Source organism: Andrena cerasifolii, chromosome 6 (assembly GCF_050908995.1).
Source record: "Andrena cerasifolii isolate SP2316 chromosome 6, iyAndCera1_principal, whole genome shotgun sequence".
NCBI classification, from domain to species: Eukaryota; Metazoa; Arthropoda; class Insecta; order Hymenoptera; family Andrenidae; genus Andrena; species Andrena cerasifolii.
Window position 1 is genome coordinate 6,725,908 of NC_135123.1, and position 18,409 is coordinate 6,744,316.

The 18,409-nt window shown below is 48.7% G+C and overlaps 1 protein-coding gene across 1 annotated transcript in view; it reads left to right on the top strand.

Moving 5' to 3' along the window:
- Window positions 1–18,409, top strand: part of LOC143369575 (interleukin-1 receptor accessory protein-like 1-B) — a 138,413-nt gene that overhangs the window by 90,683 nt on the left and 29,321 nt on the right. The window contains exon 2 of the mRNA XM_076813688.1: window positions 8,130–8,311. Coding sequence (XP_076669803.1) covers window positions 8,130–8,311 — 182 coding nt within the window. The remainder of the gene's footprint in view (window positions 1–8,129; window positions 8,312–18,409) is intronic.

Consider the following 18,409-nt stretch of genomic DNA (forward strand, 5'->3'; position numbering starts at 1 on the left):
TCCTTCGAATCGCCTCTCTCCTGGAATCGTGTCCATTCGTCGAAATCCAACCAGCGAAAGTGCCCCGGATCGGTGAATTTCCGTTCTCCGTGCCCCAGTTTACCATCCCCCGTGTCCTCTGCCTCGAGGATCCGTGCCGCGCTGCGCCCGAGTCCCTCGAGTCCCAAGTTCGAACGGAAGACCCTGCGATCGCCAGTGGTCGGGGAAAATCGAGGAACCGGGGGACTCGCCGAAAATCGAGGAACGCTCAGGGAAGTGGAAGCCCCTTCTTCCGTCGAAAGAAATTTTCAAAGGCTTCGGCAAACCGTGGCGCGGGACGTCGAGCCCGGTGAAAGCAGCCCGGCCCCGGAAAGTGGAACGCGGCTTGCACGAGGAAAGCCTGCGGAGACGGAAAAAACCGGGGAGGTATTATCCTTGCTCCGTCTTTTTAATATCCTCCGGGACGAATAGCTGCGACGGGGGAGGATGAAGGAGAAAGAGGGGCAGAGCAGCGGAAAAGAAGCACCAGTCAGCGCTGGTCTTCCAGCAGCGAAAGGATTTGCTCCTCTCTGCCTCCTCTCATCCCTGCTGATCATGTTTTCAGCGAGGAATCGAGTCTACGGGCTGGATCTTCCGCGATCAGCTGATTTCTCTTCCCTCTGAGTTCTTAAAGGACCTTAGTCTCTTCTTAAAATTCCTCGGCTCTCCCCTCTGAGTTCTTCTACCGGCAGCGACGGCACGAATGTTAGCGCGATGCACGTCACGTTTGTCGACGACACCGCTGCGAAATCGAATAGTCGCAGTCCATTAATTCCCGGCGATTAATTTTCCCAGGGAACGCGATATCCCGCGCCGCCCCAGAGGGCAACGACGCGGGGGGCGGAGCGTAATTAATTCCCAGTCGCAGTCGATTAAGGAAACGCTGGCTGCGAAGGCAGCCCAGCGGCGCCAGTAATCAGCTGGAACAAATGTAAACCATTAAGCACGACACCCTGCCGGCGATGATTTTCGCAAATTGTTTAGCGAAGGCGGCGGGTGCGTTCCATCAGAGACGTGGAATTATCTCTGTGCTCGCTGCGCTGCTACACAAGCCGGGTCTGTTCGAAGCCGAAACAGAGCGATCCAGGGTCATTCCACGCGAAGTCGGACACTCTTCGGAGTAACATTTCGGATTTTGGCGCAACTCGGATATGTTGTAGTCTTTAGGGGTATATAAACATATCTCGGGGGTTTTTCGAAGTGTCAAAAATTGTGGATGTTACAGCTCTTCGAAATATAGTGTTTACTATTTTTCCCAAAATTATAACTGTTGAACTAATAAACTGATAAGAATTACCTTTTGGGTGCTTACAGTGCAGATATGAGAGTACCTAATAAAAATTATTTCGCTTAATAAAAGCGAATATTTGACCATTTATATAAACAAATGCAATTTTATAGTTGAAGGCACCTTGTTAAAAATTTGGAAAAAATAGGAGGATAAAGCCCTGTTTTTCCTCTTTATGGATATGTTTTGAAAAACGCGGACGTTTTAAAATTGGCCAAATGAAAATTAATCGAATGTAACGCTGCGTGAAATCACACCGGCTCGACTGGTCGCTCGCAGCGGCCAAGCGGCTATACCTGCCACTTTTATATAGGGTATTAATGAGGACCGCTGCAAGGTTTAATACCGTTAATAGTTACTGGAAACTCACTCTCTGTCGATGGCACTTATTGTTTGAAACATTAAGTTGCATAATGGCATTAAGTTGCCATTGTTTAATGGAAACCACGAGAAGGTGGTGAGTACTCTTCCATCGGGATAGGATGGAATGTGATGGCATTGTGTTAAAGGATAAATATTTTGTCGCATTTTTGAGCGACTTTTGGAATACATGACCGGTTATGGAATTACTTATTTGATAATTGCTACAACTTTTGATTTGTCACTGTATGAATAGACTTTAGCTTTTAAATGAGACACTGTATCCGCTGGTATAAATGAATGAAAGTTTCGCGTTCCAGAAATAATATCAAAAACATTCACGATTATTACTAGAGAGACGTGGACTTGCAAAAACAATTTCTGGAACGCGAAACTTTCATGCATTTATACATCTCATATAAAAGCTAAAGTCTATTCATACAGTGACAAATCAAAAGTTGTAGCAATTATCAAATAAGTAATTCCGCAGCGTTACATTCGATTAATTTTCATTTGGCCAATTTTAAAACGTCCACCTTTTTCAAAACATGTCCATAAAGAGGAAACACAGGGCTTAATCCCCCTATTTTTCCAAATTTTTAAAAAGGTGCCTTCAACTATAAAATTGCATTTGTTTAGAACAATTACTAAATAAATGGTGAAATATTCGTTTTTATTAAGCGAAATAATTTTTATTAGGTACTCTTATATCTGCACTGTAAGCACCCAAAAGGTGATTTTTATCCGTTCATTAGTTCAACAGTTATAATTTTTGGAAAAATAGTAAACACTATATTTCAAAGAGCTGTAACATCCACAATTTTTGCCATTTCGAAAAATCCTTCGAGATACGTTTATATACCCCTAAAGACTACAACATATCCAAGTTGCGCCAACATCCGAAATGTTATTCCGAAGAGTGTCCGACTTCGCGTGGAATGACCCTCGATCGATATATTCTGACTAGCTGGATCCTCCGCGATCCCGACTTTTCAGTTTACCGATCCTGCAAGGCCGACGCCGGGGACCCGAGCGCATCAATCCCGGCAGCAGGCGTCTCGATAAAGGAAAATGGAAATCCCCCTCGTACTGGAATTCCCGTTGATTCCAGAAGCATTTTCGTTGAAAAATCAAGGGAGGATTTGCAAAGGGCACTCGAGACGCGGGAGTTTATTTGCTTGATAGGGATGAACGATGCAGGAGAGTGGAATCGAGTAGCGAGCGTAGGATTTGAAAAGAGGAGACAAAGCGCGGAGGATCGATCGCGGGCGGCGGGCGGGCGGCGAGCGTTCCAAGAAGAGACGACGGTACGCGTCGCGACGCCCCGCGGTGCACGCAGCCGACGTCCGTGGAAATGTCGCACGTACTGTATTTTCCCCGTGTAATTGGTTCCGCGAACAGGGAAAAGTGGAAGATTGCTCGGCTGGAAATCGATCCGAGTCCCCTGCGTAATCGCCGTATCCTGTCTGCCGTTTCCCACCCCGCAATTTGCCAGGTAAAGCCGCCAGTTCCCGTGGGCTGCGCTGAAAAATAGCTCGCGCTCCTCGACCGTGACGAACTGTCGCGGAACAGGTACTCCGTTAGCGTCGTTTCGACATCTCCAATCACTGTCATTTCGAATGGAGAAGAGGGTGGTGGCCTTTCGGTAGAGCAGGGCGAAGAATCTCCTTCGCCTCTGATTCCCTCTGAATCAGAAAGGATTCACGAAGAATGACAGAAGACCAGCGGCAGCAGGATCTAATGAAAGCCCCTTGTTTCGAATAAAAATATTGCCACGAACGAGCCGTCCTCTCGGGGGTTGGTTTCTCAGAAAACAGAGTTAAACGACGGAATCACCGTGGGGCAATAGAAATCGATGAAAGCGAGAAACTGGCTGGCTCCTCCTCCGGGCAAACAGTGGCTGCATTTCTTTCCTGCCGAATGTCGTTAACGTTTAATTATTGCAACGAGAAGTAAAGATCGAGCGAAAGATTTTGGAACGGAGATTCCTCTGGTGCGCGAATCTAGTTTCCGTTGTAAGACACCGGAGAATTGGAAGTTTTCTTTCGCCCAAGCTGGGATTGTCTATTGCGAGCGGGAATCGAGGAAAATGAAGGTAAATGAGAGAACGGCGCGCTTGGAATTGGAAGAGCGTATACCCAGCACGCGCGCTCGGCGATGCTATCGCACCTGGCAGCCAAAGAATCAGATCCATTCAATTAACAATCACAGGCGTTAAGAGCCTCGTTCTCGTCGCGAGCGTCGATTAAGGGGGCGCGGAACCTTGGCCGTTTTTCCGTCCAAGGAACTCCGCGGGAAACTCGATTAAACTTGGCTGAAACGTCGGGGCGAAGGAAACGCGGGGGGCTCGATTATCGGCGCGTTTTTCCTTTTCTCCTGCTCATTGCCAGCCTTTTAAAAGCTGGTTGGTTGAAAGGGGGGCTTCTCGAATGCAATCGTCGTTGCCAGAAATGAGATGCGTCCAGAGCGCGCACCGAGACGGTGCCGCGAAACAAGAATGGCCACTGCAATTTGCCACCACGGGCGGCGCGCTTTATTAAATTCTTTCAACGACTTGACGAGGCTCCGCGTTCTCGTAGCCCGTCCGCGAGAGAATCCCTTTCGTGGATCGCGGGGATTTCAATCGCATTTCTTCGAGAGCCGTTCGGTTAAAGTCTGGGACTACACATTTGTACATAGGTGTACAAGTGATCCTTGCGTACCGCCGAGTGGATACATATACATATGTACAAATGTGTACGTAATATATATTTGCTTACTTATTTATAATAATTTTTAAACAATTTGGTTACACAGAGTAATCTGTAGTTGTAATATGCTGTGATTTCATTTACTGTAAAATTCTGTACAATCGTTACAAGAATCGGTTCTATAACCGCTTTGTAATTTATATAGAAGCTAAAAAATAAAAGTTATAGTACTTAAAAAATAAAAGTTATAGAAACTAAAAAATAAAACTTATAGAACCTAAAAATAAAAGTTATGGTAGCTAAAAAATAAAAGTTATAGAACCTAAAAAATAAAAGTTGTAGAATCTAAAAAATAAAAGTTATAGAGCCTAAAAAATAAAAGTTATAGAGCCTAAAAAATAAAAGTTATAGAGCCTAAAAAATAAAAGGTATAGAACCTAAAAAATAAAACTTATAGAACCTAAAAAATAAAACTTATAGAACCTAAAAAATAAAACATAGAACCTAAAAAATAAAAGTTATAGAGCCTAAAAAATAAAACTTATAGAACCTAAAAAATAAAACTTATAGAACCTAAAAAATGAAAGTTATAGAGCCTAAAAAATAAAACTTATAGAACCTAAAAAATAAAGTTATAGAACCTAAAAAATAAAAGTTATAGAGCTATATAGGAACCGTAACTTATACTTATATAGTCCGATATTTAGGTTCTTTATAAAAATTATTCCGAATAAAGGTTCTTCATAACTCTTTCAATCAGAACCTTTATATAACAGTTTGAAACAGTTATTATCGAAACCTACTGAAGCCCTGGTTAAAGTCGAACGTCGTCGAAAACAATTGGACGGTTATGGAGCCCCGTGGAGGAGATGGGCCGCATCGAGCCCGGGTATCAAGGAAAGTCGCTCGACTTCGAGAAATCTCTGCTCGACGGGGCGGTTGAGAGAGGAAGAGGAACGAAGCGTGACGGATGCAACGGGGAGTATGGCAGATGTCGAAGACGCCACGGGACGTGACTGGCCGTTGGATGGCGGCGGACAAAAGCGCGGACGGAGACAATGCTGTCGGTTTGTAATCTGTTCCGCGTAATATACGTGTACGGTCGCGGCGGGTCGCCGTGCTGTTGAACGCAAATAAAGGTTTCTCGGAAGACAGGTGAAGGAGCCGCGAGGCAAACGAACGCCGCGCCGTGCCGCGTCCTCGTGGAACAGGGAGCGGCCCAAGAAAAGGGGGGCCCTTTCTGTTGCTGGCGGACGAGAAAAGCAAACGCGAAGCAGAGGAAAGCAACGGGAACGCAACGAGAGAGAGGAGAGTCGCGTTTGAAAAGTGCTTTTCGATTGCGAGTCGTGAAATACGGACGCCCCTTTGTGTCTCGGACGAGCTGCAAGAAGACATCCATCGAGTGGAAAGAAGCGGACGCGAGCTGCTGCTACCTTCTTCTCCCTTCTCCTCTCTTCTGCATGGAAAACTCCCGCGAGTGGCTGTCGGCGAGAATAAATCACGAGGATGCCGTGCTCGCCGCGGAGAGGGATCGCGGTAACCGCATCGTTCAGCGCTCTTATTTGTTTGTTTCTTGTTCGACCAGGGATATTAGGTTTTTGGCTGACGGGGACGAACGGGTTCTCCGGATCGAGCGCGAACCTCGGGAAATTAATAGGTAGAAAGCTGTTGCTTCGATATGAAGGAGTTTTAAGTCGGTACCTATTATAAATCGTAGAGAAGGTGCTGAAGAAATGCTGCGAATGAAACTTACCCGCCATTAGTTGATCCCTATCCCATTTGTGAGCGCTTGGCGTCTAGGAAAGGTGTATGGCGCGATAGGCGTATAGCTGGCGCTATCGATTGGCGTATATTGTTATTATTATTACTATTGCTATTACACAGATCTCGGGGAGTCCGCTTTGGGGGAGTCGGTTAAGGGGGTATATCCGTTTGAATCCTCGGAAAATGTGTACATTTTGTGGATTTTTTTACAAGTCAACGGCTTGATGAAGATTTCCTGTTTTTTTTACTATCTTTGCATAGTATTGTAAACTACTTAAAAAAAAAATTTCAGTTAAGAAACTATTGTTTTTCGGAAGTTATGCATACATATCCGAGAGTCTCTCGATTTTAGACGGCTAAACGGTGGGCCTGAAAACTCGCGCTACGTTCAACCGATTCACTTCCAATTTTGCATGCAGGGTCGTAATAAGATTCCACATGGTCCGACGAGGGCTTTTTTTATTCCGATTCCCCGTTTATTATTTATAAAGGAAAAAGGTGGCCTTTTCTCTTAGAAAAATGTAACTTCTCCTTTGATCTCTTACCATTTCTTTATTTTTCAAAATTTTCAAAATCGGCCCCGTTGGACGATAGTTATTGACATGCTCTATAAGAAGATTTTATTGTTTTTTATTTCAGACACCACATACAGCTGTTTTCAGGCCCACCGTTTAGCCGTCTAAAATCGAGAGACTTTCGGAAATGTATGCATAACTTCCGAAAAACAATAGTTTTTGAAGTGAAACTTTTTTTTTAAGTAGTTCATAATGCTATGTAAAGATAGTAAAAAAAGGGGAATTCTTCATCTAGCCGTTGACTTGTAAAAAAATCCACAAAGCGTACACATTAAGGGGTTATACCTAGTCAGGCGGCCGAAAAGAGGCGAATGTTTGTGAATTTTTTTTGCAAAAGTGAAAGCATATATTTTCACAGCACTTTTTACACTTAAAAGAGCAACATTTAAAGAACATTTGGTATTTTTTTCGTTGAAGAAATATTTACCTTTGTGGAAAATTTGATTTTGCGGTGAGCACTGCCATTCGGAACCAGATTATCTAAAATGAAAAAACAAAAAAGATTTCGTTAGTATATTAATGTATCCTCTGATTAACGTAGGGAATTTCCGAAATAGGGTAAACTGCACTAATGCTGGCACTGCAGTAATCATTGGCACTCCTGATTAAAAAGTAAAATATTAAGAAGTACAAGGAACTTAGAAAGTATTTTTTTACAATTTCTTATTTTTCTTTCACTACAACACTGCAAAGTCCAGTAGTTGAACTGCACATTTTACATCTAGCAACACCACAAAGCGGGACGAAGGGCTGAGTTTTAGGTGGTTTCTTAAAATTTTGATAAGAGGTAGGTAAGTACATTTTGTCGCTTTATAACTAAGTAATTAATTGAAATACAGACTTACTAAGTGTTGTAGGTATTTAATAGCGAACGAAATAGTCTCTTTAAACACTTCAAACCTCGTTTTTAACTACATATGTCTTTTCTATATAACCACAAATTTCAGGGTGCCAATGATTGTATTTATATGCCTACTTTGTTTTTCATTGAATATTTTAAAAATAAAAGACTTAATAGGTACTCAAGATGTTTTATTTCAATAAGAACTCCATAACCATTGATAATAACCGAAAATGAAGCCCATATAAAAACTTCACAGAAAAATATAGACATTCCAATTCGGATTTCTTCTTAGGGTGTCAATCATTGTATAGTTTACCCTATTAATTCAAAGCAAAATGGCGGCTATTTAAATTTGCAACCCTGATTTTTCCTTGCCAAAATCACCTGAAAAAACTCAGAACCTAAAGCGGCCGGCCAGCACGAAGTGGATCCGAAGATCATGGGTTCGAGTCCCATCGCCTCGGGTTCGGTTTTTCGCCTACACTTTGTAACTCTATTCTTCTTCCCAGTATACGCGTGATTAGCAGACCGAGACGAAAGACGTAAGAAGCTTTTTAGCTGACAGTTGGTTTTCCTGCGTGGTGTTGCAGGTACAAGGACAACAGGGCTTATCCTTGGCCAGGTGGCGAGAGCCACTTCATCCTGTACCCGGAGAGCGCGAACCAGACGATCTACGCGCAAAAGGTGAGGGCCTCGGACGCGGGACGGTATTCCTGTCGTGCCAGGAACGACACCACCATCCTCGAAGGGGACATCACACTGGCCGTGCTCGGTGAGTCGAGTTTCCTTCATCCCCTCGAGCGGAAAACCGTTTCCACGGGATTAGAGAAAACGTTGCTACAGATCCGAGGGGCGTCGAATAATTCCGATTCGGGGGCAATCGCCAGGATACGCAAACAGATCCGCTGGCGCAGTGTTTGCGCGAATTCGGTAATCGGGCAGATTAATGGTGCGAGTCGTTGGCACCCCGCGTCGGTGCGCTAGTGGCTACTAACTCGTTCGCAAACAAATAAATAGGGAGCAGAGTCACGGTGCGCGCGCGTGACGTTTAGAGCGAATAGAGGAGTTCATCCAAGCCGTAAGACACCCGTCCACTGATCCACATGACGCGACAGGCGAGTCGGAGGTAAGCAGGAGCGCGATTGTCATTTCCACCTGACAATACCGTTGTCGATACGGTTTCTTGCACCGCGCTGCGGAGATGGCTCGATTTATTCCAGCTCTCGCAATCTCTTATTGTTTGCTTCGCTCCGGGCCTGGATTGGATCTCTCGTAGACGAGTCTCGGCGATAGATCGGAAGGCAGAAAAGAGGAAAGAGGGAGAAAGGCGCTCTTGTACCTTCGGAGAAGGAGAGTTTGGATTTCTCGACACGAGGCGGGGAAGAAGGAGCGCAAATTTTAATACCACCCCGACTAAAGCTTTCCCTCCGCGATCCGCGAACCCTAACGTCTCGTTAACAATACACCCCGCGTTCGTCGACCCGCCGGGCATTTGCACGAGCCGCCAAGCCGCTCGCTGGATGTCGGGCAACAAGGTGTTCGTTCTGGCCGAGTATTTTCGCGTGTCGGAGCGTGCCGCGGCGGATCGATAGGCGGGCGAAAATTGGCTTCGTCCTCGGTTATTTACGCTCGTCTTTCCGTTCACGGGCCGCCACGGTTCCAGGGATGATTTACGTTCAGCCAGCGGAGAGGAGGCGATCGGTTCGAGGGAACGAGCGCGCCGAGTCGATCGATGCGTCACGGCTCGCGTAGGTGGTGCTTCCAGGAGGCACGAATCGATTCTTTTTCCTGGAAATTAGAGCCCCGTCGCGACTACGGGGGCGGCGAAGAAAGACAGCCGTGGTACGGGCCGGCCGGAGGGAGAGAGAGAGAGAGAGGGGACAGTTTGCGGAGGCGCCATATAATAGTTATCGGTCGGATGCGCCAAGCTCGGGGACGATAAGTCGACGCAGGGGTACGCGGCCTGGCCTATCTCGACGCCTTAGTTTCGAGGAATCTCGATTAGACGTTTTCCTCGAACGAGTTCCCGCCGACGAGCCGCAACGGTATCTCGCGTGTTCTTCCGTGCAACGACTAATTGCGGTCTCACGCTCGTCCCACTTTCCACCGACCACTCCCCTCGCGACGCAACTTTTCCACGATCGCGCCACGGCTTTGTAATTTCCGACGATTCCCAACAGCCACTGCATACGTACGTATATACGTACCTGTCTCGAATCGCGTTCGAAACTTTCTCCGCCTCCCACGGACGGATTCCACCCCAATCACCCCCCAGTCTTTCCGTCACCTCCGCTCCAATTACAGAAATAGCTCGGCTTTAAATCGATTACTATGGATCAGCACAGCGAGTCGGTTCTAAATCACTCGTGCCTCACGACCTTCGCAGTGGCGAGCGAAAAGTTTACTTTCACGAGACGCTCGTCCGTCGCGGATGGCTCTCTCCTTCTCTGCCGTTCTGCGCAATAACCAGGATGAAAAGCTATCAGCGTTCAGCCGCGAAGCCGCAGATTCCGCCGACAAAATCGCCCGAGGGTTCCGCGCGATCAGCTTAGTCCGCTTAATGTCAGCGACGGTCCGCCCAGGCTCGGTCTGTTCCCTGCAGTTTTCATCCGTCCCGATTTCTATCCTCGTTCGCTGGCTCTTCTCGCCTCTCGTTACCGGCATCTGTCTCTGTCGCCGAGCGACAGCAGCCTCGTTTCCCCGCAATTTCCATCGGCTTCCGGGGCAGGCTTCATCCGCGGGAGGGGCGCATTATTCTTGCCGGCGTTTACCAGCGGGATAGCTTTTTTCGGCTTAACGAAAATGGCTGCACGCGTTGCGAGACGCGAGGAAACGTGCTCCGCGATGCTCGCGCGGGCTACCGAGGACCTTTTGAACGCATAACGAGGCGAGTTTGCTAATTGATAGCGGGCTCCGCGTTGAATGGACCAAACAAGACGTCCACCGTGTCTCCATTAACGTCTGCGTCGCTTTCAGGTGTCCCAGGTACATCGAATCAAAGGAAGCGATGTCAGTCGTTGCATTCGCAGCCCCCGGGAATAATTCCACCGTAATTTCCCCTGGAAATCGCCGAAGGGGCAGGCTTGCTCGTCGAGCTACTGGCAGTCACCGCTTTAAGGGGGTACACCCGTTCGAACCCTCGGAAAATGTGTACATTTGGTAGATTTTTTTACATGTCAACGGCTCGATGAAGATTTCCCGTTTTTTTGCTATTTTTACATAGTATTATGAACTACTTACAAAAAAAGTTTCACTTCAAAAACTATTGTTTTTCGGAAGTTATGCATACATATCTGAGAGTCTCTCGATTTTAGACGGCTAAACGGTGGGCCTGAAAACAGCTGTACGTCGTGACGGAAATCAAAAACAATAAAATCTGCTTATAAAGTATGTCAATGGCTATCGTCCAACGGAGCCGATTTTGAAAATTTTGTAAAATAAAGAAATGGTGAGAGATCAAAGGTAAAGTTACATTTTTCTAAGAGAGAAGGCTACCTTTTTTCTTTATAAATAATAAACGGGCAATCGGAATAAAAAAGGCCCTCGTTGGACGATGTGGAATCTTATTACGATCCTGCATGCAAAATTGGAAGTGAATCGGTTGAACATAGCGCGAGTTTTTAGGCCCACCGTTTAACCGTCTCAAATAGAGAGACTCTCGGATATATATGCATAACTTCCGAAAAACAATAGTTTTTTAACTGAAATTTTTTTTTAAAGTAGTTCATAATACTATGTAATGATAGTAAAAGCCGGGAAATCTTCATCGAGCCGTTGTGTAGAGAGAACTCAAAAATGTTAAGAATAGTGCGGTTTATTGAGATCTAGAGATAGATAATGAGGTGATACAGTTAATAGAGAGGTAACAGTTCGCGATACGAGAGATTACACTGTAGAGATACAAGAGACTACAGCTCTATATACCCGAGCACTCGGGTCGGTCACGAGAGCGAGAGTGTGTGTGTGTGAGTGTAGGCAAGGTGTTGTGTGGAAAAGTATGTATGTATGATCGCGAAAAGTAAATGCGAAGTCGATCAGCTGTTTGAGAATGTTCGTGGTTTCTTGCGGCTGATGTGAAACGTGAGAGAGAGAGAGAGAGAGAGAGAGAGAGAGAGAGAGAGAGAAAGAGAGATGATTTTGCCAAAACAGGCGTTGACTTGTAAACAATCCACAAAATGTACACATTTTTCGAGGCTCCAAACTGGTATTCCCCCTTAAACCGTTTACATCGAAGGGGTTGAGGCCACGGCACTGTAAGCCGGGTGCTTTACCCCGAGCCCATATTACGTCGTAAAAAAAGGGAGCCTAGCTGTGGGGTAAATGGATAAATAAATCGCATCGGTTGCATACGGGGTAATGTATGCTCTCCCTCGCTAGTGGAACCGATTTCGGAGTTTACGAGGGGCCGCGAAGGGGTTTCGCGGGTGTAAAGCTTGGAGGGAAAGAGGGGGACCCTCTAGAGCACGAGCGGCTCGTAAATCGAGCGACAAAGGGGGGCTCGGTGGCATAGATCGAGCGTGAAATCGCGGCGACAACTGTGCAGGCCTAGGGGGAGGCCCCAGCTTCCTAGCCTCCGTCGGCCCTGTGAACAGGTGAACCAAAGGTTTTCGGCTGCGTAACGATTCCATTAGCACGAGAGTCATTCCAAGCGAAGTCGGACACTTTTCGGAGTAACATTTCGGATTTTGGTGCAATTTGGATATGTTGTAGTAAAAAATTGTGGATGTTACAGCTGTTTGAAATATAGTGTTTACTATTTTTCCAAAAATTATAATTGTTGAACTAATAAACTGATAAAAATCACCTTTTGGGTGCTTACAGTGCAGATATAAGAGTACCTAATAAAAATTATTTCACTTAATAAAAACGAATATTTGTCCATTTATTTAGTAATTCTTCTAAACAAATGCAATTTTATAGTTGAAGGCACCTTTTTAAAATTTGGGAAAAATAGGAGGATAAAGTCCTGTTTTTCCTCTTTGTGGACATGCTTTGAAAAAGGTGGACGTTTTAAAAGTGGCCAAATGAAAATTAATTGAATGTAACTCTGCGTGAAATCACACCGGCTCGACTGGTCGCTTACTAAATAAATGGTCAAATATTCGTTCTTATTAAGTGAAATAATTTTTATTAGGTACTCTTATACCTGCACTGTAAGCACCGAAAAGGTGATTTTTATCAGTTTATTAGTTCAACAGTTATAATTTTTGGAAAAATAGTAAACACTATATTTCGAAGAGCTGTAACATCCACAATCTTTAACATTTCAAAAAATCCTTCGAGATATGTTTACATACCCCTAAACACTACAACATATCCAAGTTGCACCAAAATCCGAAATGTTACTCCGAAAAGTGTCCGACTTCGCGTGGAATAACTCAGAAGAGAGGGTACAGAACCACCGATCGTACTCAATAGCCCCGCGACACGTTTCTTCCTCGTCCGTCGACAATCAACGGGCAAAGTGAACACGGAAGGAAAAACAGAGGAGGGCAGGGGAAAGGGGGTCGGCCCTGGCGGAACGAAATTAATTTCCGAGCGAGTAACCCCTTGAAACTCGGCCCGTATAAATATGCATACACATTTAGCGGGAACGGGGCGGCGGCGCAGGAGGAGAGAGAATTATGAGCCAATACCTCAGGGCTAAGTGCACCGAGTGGTTGTGTGCCACGTACATTAAGTAAATGCGTATGATCTCGCAACGCGAGAGCGGCAGAGAACGAGAGAGACGGGGGGAGGACCTCGCCGATGATGCTGCTGCCGGTAATGCAATTAGCTGCTGCACCGTGCGCTATCTCTCCCAGCTATTTCTGCTCGTCGAACCAGCCTCTCTGGCCCACTCTCTCTCTCTCCCTCTCTCTCTCGTCTCGCGTTTTACGGGAAGTCGAAACGGTGAAAAAACGAGTCGTCCTCCAATAACGCGTACCGCTGGCAGAGCCAATGGATCCTGAGCTCGGAGCTGCGCTCTGCCTCAGAGAAGACCCCCGTCGTGGGAGCGGAATTTACGCGTGCTGTCAGCCACCTTCCGCTCGATCGAGCCGCTGAAAACTGGAGACGAACGACGCGACGTCGCCCTTCCTCCTCCCGCAGCCACGATCTTTGGCCGCCGACGCTTATCTGTATTTACAGCGACGTAGCTCACAGGGGAGGCGCATAACGCCTTATCGGGCGGCCCCGCGCATCCTGGAATGCATATGCATGCTCATGAACCCCGAGGATTATCCGCGCAGCTGCGCTGCCTCCGAGCACGCCGGGGAACTCGAGGAAGCCTCGACGATTTCGGCACTTCCTTCGACGCCCGCGATAAGAGGGCTGCGTTTCTCCTCCGCTGTACATACGTGCCGGAAGGTAGATCCGTGCGCGCGTTCCACGGGCTCCGGAACGTAATTTTCAACCACCGAGGGATTTTTTCACCGTTCGGGAATGCGGCAGCGACGAGAGAGGCTAGACTGCCTCGCGGGGAATGGTGGAATCGAGGGCGAGGGGCGAACTTTCCTCGACGTCCGTAATACCGAGGCGAGAACGGCCATTAGCGAGCCGATGGGGTCGCTCGGAAACAGAGGAAATGATTTTCCCTGGGATTAATGGAATTCTTGAAACGCCCGGCTAGAGCCGCGGATCTCCGCCTTTCCATCGGAGACGGAGAAAATGAGCGTGGTATCCGAAGTTATTACATCCCGAAGGCCGCTGTCCCCTCCCCGGCTCCTCGAGGATGCTGCCTCGAGATATCGAGCGCCGTATCCATCGATTCCTCTCGACCGCCACGGTAAACAGAGGGAGAAGGAGCGAGTATTTGAATAAAGCTGCCCACGCTCGCTTCCGAGAAGCCCTCTTAAAACCGCGAGTGGAATCGTGCGCGCCCTTTCTTCGCAGCGGTAACCGGGATTCTTGGAAGTGTTTCTCCAACCTCTTCGCGCTGGTATCTCGTGGTTGGCTAAGCTCTGGCTCGTAGCCTCGCAAACGGTACAGTAAGCTTCGCCTTCGAGCGCTGCCTTCGGGACTGTACCCATAAATGGCTTAACTTATCAGTCGACTCGAACACCGAACGCTTCGCCGCTCGAGTTCAGCTTGCCGAGGTGTGAAGTTTCGATTGGATGTCCCCCGGATTCGAATCTCGACACAGATTCCGTGGAAAATAAGCGCCGAGCCAGCCGGCTGGGTATACGTGCACGCTCTCGCAGGATTCCACGTTCGCCTCGCTTGTTCCGCCAGTTTCCTGCAGCAGAAATCCTCCGCGGGGTCCACGGAGCAGTTCTATCGCGAAAAGACAAGATCCTGGGAGACGTTAAGCGCGACAGGAGAAGATGGGCGACGCCAGCAGTGTCAACAAAGGGCGGGGGCAGAGAGCGTGAAGCACGACGAGGATCCGTCCCGTCGAGCAGACGCCGCGAAACGAAGTGGCTTTTCCCCGCGCGGCACCGAGGTCTCTTCCAGGGCTGGATCGAAAACTTTTCCCCCCGGCTGTTCCGCTTAACGGCTTCGCAGCCCCGGCTCTGGCCAACCCACGTTCGACGTGGGACCACGTAAACTGTCCAACAAAACGACGAACAATCTGGAGTTTCGAGAAGTAAAACCGTGAAGCAGCGTCCACAGGCGTAACCACGTCTCATTACAGGGGCGGCAAACTTGCTCTACTACCCCCAAAAGATTCAGCGGCTGGAGACTCGGCGTTCTTCCCCTCCGCGCTCTCTTTCCGTTTGTCTTTTCTTTCGAGTCTTGTTCCTCGATGTTGGTTCAAGTTGCTCGAATAGATTCTCCAATGGTTTATCAGGAAGGTTGAAGCGGGTAAAAGATATCATAGCTGTCATTAAAGGTAAAAGATATCATAGCGGTAGGGCAAGCCTTACTTGTGAGAGTCCACTAGTGCCCAACGACGAAACGCACCTTGCTTCTCTCTCCTGTTCTACCTACAACCGTACTTCAACGCGCGTCAAACAGTTACTGACGCTGAAAGACAGACACCGGCACCGAACCCGTCACGGAGCTGATGCGTGTGAATGCGCCCTTAGCGATCTGTTCCCGAGCGCAGCGGCAAGAGGATTTTTACGAGCGGAACGCGTGTGTCGCGGTGAACTACGCCAGCCGCCCCGACCAACCGCAAAATTTCGATACGTATGCAGGATGCGAGGCGGTGCACGCGCGTCGCGACACGTGAGCCACGCGTGCCTCCGCTGTGTCAAGGAACAGGCTGGTATTTCTTTCGGAGCTGTTGGAGCGTGGGACGAGCAGTTTTGCGAGCCGTGAGTTGCGTCATGAATACGCGCGGAGGGATCGATGAATGGAACAGTGGAAGAGGAGGCTGCTACTACACCTCCCAAGGTCCACGATTCCCAAATGTGGACGATATGAAAGCTCGCGAAGAAGAAAAGCCCATAGACGCTGTAAGCTTGTTTAATCGAAGTTGATTGAATCGATCGAAGCCAGGACACCGCATATTCGGCGCGATTGTCATTAGCAGGGCGCGCCGGGCGAGACCCCTCGATCCTCTGTTACAAGTCGGGCGCACAGGATCTGTGGATGACGTGCACACATCCGTGTACCAGCGTCAATTCCATGGCTGGGCGAGCGTGTGCACATAGCTAAGGCGTATACACCCGCGGTACACGTGACGCTACGCTGCACACGTACGCGGCTGTATGCGCACCTGGTCTTGCGACCCCGTCCAGCGGTGCACCCTGGATATTGCGCGTGCACGTGGACGTGTAATATGCGGCGAGAATCCTCCCGAGAAGCCCAGCCAGGCCCCTGCAGCAACGGAGACAATTTGGGAGACCGATCGCCTCTGGATCTCCACGCTGATCCCGATCGATTCGATGCTTATGGCAACGAGCTGACACGGGATACGTTCCGGCAGCCATCCACTGAATGGAGTGGGCTAATGAAACAGTAACCTCTAATTGGGAGGGCCGTTGTTGCTCCGCGCAGGATATTCATGCGAAATCCCGGCTCAAGTAGCTTGTGTTTTTGATCTACCGAGATTGAGCCCGAGCCAAAATTGCGACGGAGGTATCGGTAGCTGCTTACAGTTGAGGGGGATGCGTGGAGTATTGGATGTCCGGTAGCCTGTTCCATTCCATTCGCTAGAAATAGTTGGGAAGCATAGTTTCCACAGGGAATCGATCGCTCGATCGAAGGCTAGAGCCGGTGAATCGAGGCTACTTTAGGGAGACAGACACTTGGACCGGTGATCTCGACCTGCCGTTTCGAGTCGGCGAGATGAATTCCTCCGGCAGCGAAAAGACAAAGCGGTCTGGCACTCGGTGTGGACACTCCAATTAATCTCGTTACGCGGCTCGCATCGATCCTTGATCATCTAAGAGGCTCGCTGGGTCGTAACAGGCGCAACGGGGGAAAATTAATGCGCGGCGAGCTGCGTTGCTGCAGCAGCCACAGCTACGGAGTAACGATCCTCCCTTGCGCGCCTGCAGCCCGCGATTCGATGCACCCAGCCAAATTAAATCCCTTCGCGGGGTCCGATGAACCGTGCCTCTGCATTTACGACTCGCGGCCGGCCCTCCGTGATCATTCGTGGAAACTGCCGGCGAAACGGGGTGTTGCGAGTGCGCTTGGAGCTGCTACGCGGGTATTCAGAGGGTTGCGGGTTCTCTGATGGCTTTTAAGTAGTAGGAAATTCGAAGACCGTCACTTTCTCCCCACAGTTCCAAAGGGAAATACATAGCAGCGCCCGGTGCACCGCGATCCTCGAGTTTTATTCCCGAAATTGAACTTTCTCCATCCGTCTTGCAGCGCGTCGCGACTTTGTCCGGGTTGGAACAGTGAGTTAGCGAGCCCCGAGGTCGTTTCTTTGTCTGTCGACGAGGGAAAGGAGAAGTTCGGCGGTGACCGTGCGCGCAGATAATTTGCGGGATCCCGCGAGGGGAATGAAATTTCGTAATTATTCCCACGAACGCGCGATGACGGGCTTTAGTGGCCACCGGGTGGAGGCGGGTTAGGGGGAGCGACCGTGAGCGAGAATGAATCGCCGGGGAAATGAAAATCACTTTAATAACGCCACTTTCGTGTAAGCGTAATTCACCGCCATTATGAATAGTCGGCATTTCCATGAAATACAGCGGGTTATGAAAAGCTCTCCGGTGTCTTCGCCGGACGATTACGAGTCGCGAAACGGGGACGAGGCGCACCGCCGTCGATTAAGGACGAAGGATGGAAGGGAACGGTTGAAACGAAAGTTCCGCGGCTCCCGTTCCCCCCCGGGGAGAAATCCGCTGCTTCGAAAGCTTCTTCAACTTCAAAGCTGAGTCTGCCGCCGCTCCCACGGAGTTCTTTGTTTAGGCCGCCAACCCGTAGCACGCGCTTTTAATAAATAACAGCACTGTACTAGATTAGGTGCCTCGAGGAAATCCAGCGACGCCGAGTCGAGCTTCCGCGATCCCCGACTTCCTCCAGCCGTGGAACCTTTGCCTCTCGGCTCCGCGGATCCCGAAACTGATCTAATCCGCCAGCACGAGTGCCGTGGACCATGAAGATCCGCGCTTCGCGTCAGATTCTTAACAGGATCCCCCTCGCCCCGCCTCTAGCGCAACGACTCGGGCGAACTCGTCGAATATCCCCGAAAGATTCTTGCCGCCCTTAGCGAGCAATAAAGCGCCGAACAAGGCGCGCCGCTTTGAAAAGTTGCGTCGCTGAGGGAGCGAAACAGAGGCGATGGAATCCCCGCGCGCCCTTTACGGGCTCGCTTTGAACGTCTGCGCGTTTCCCAGACGCATTCCTGACGGCTTTCTCGAGGACGGATGAACGTGGACGCGGCGGAAACGCTCGCTCGGAAAGTTGCGCCCGCGCCGGGCGATGGAGCCGCGCGCGGAGCTAGCGACGCGGAACGCAGATGGGAAACAGGAAACGGATAATGCAA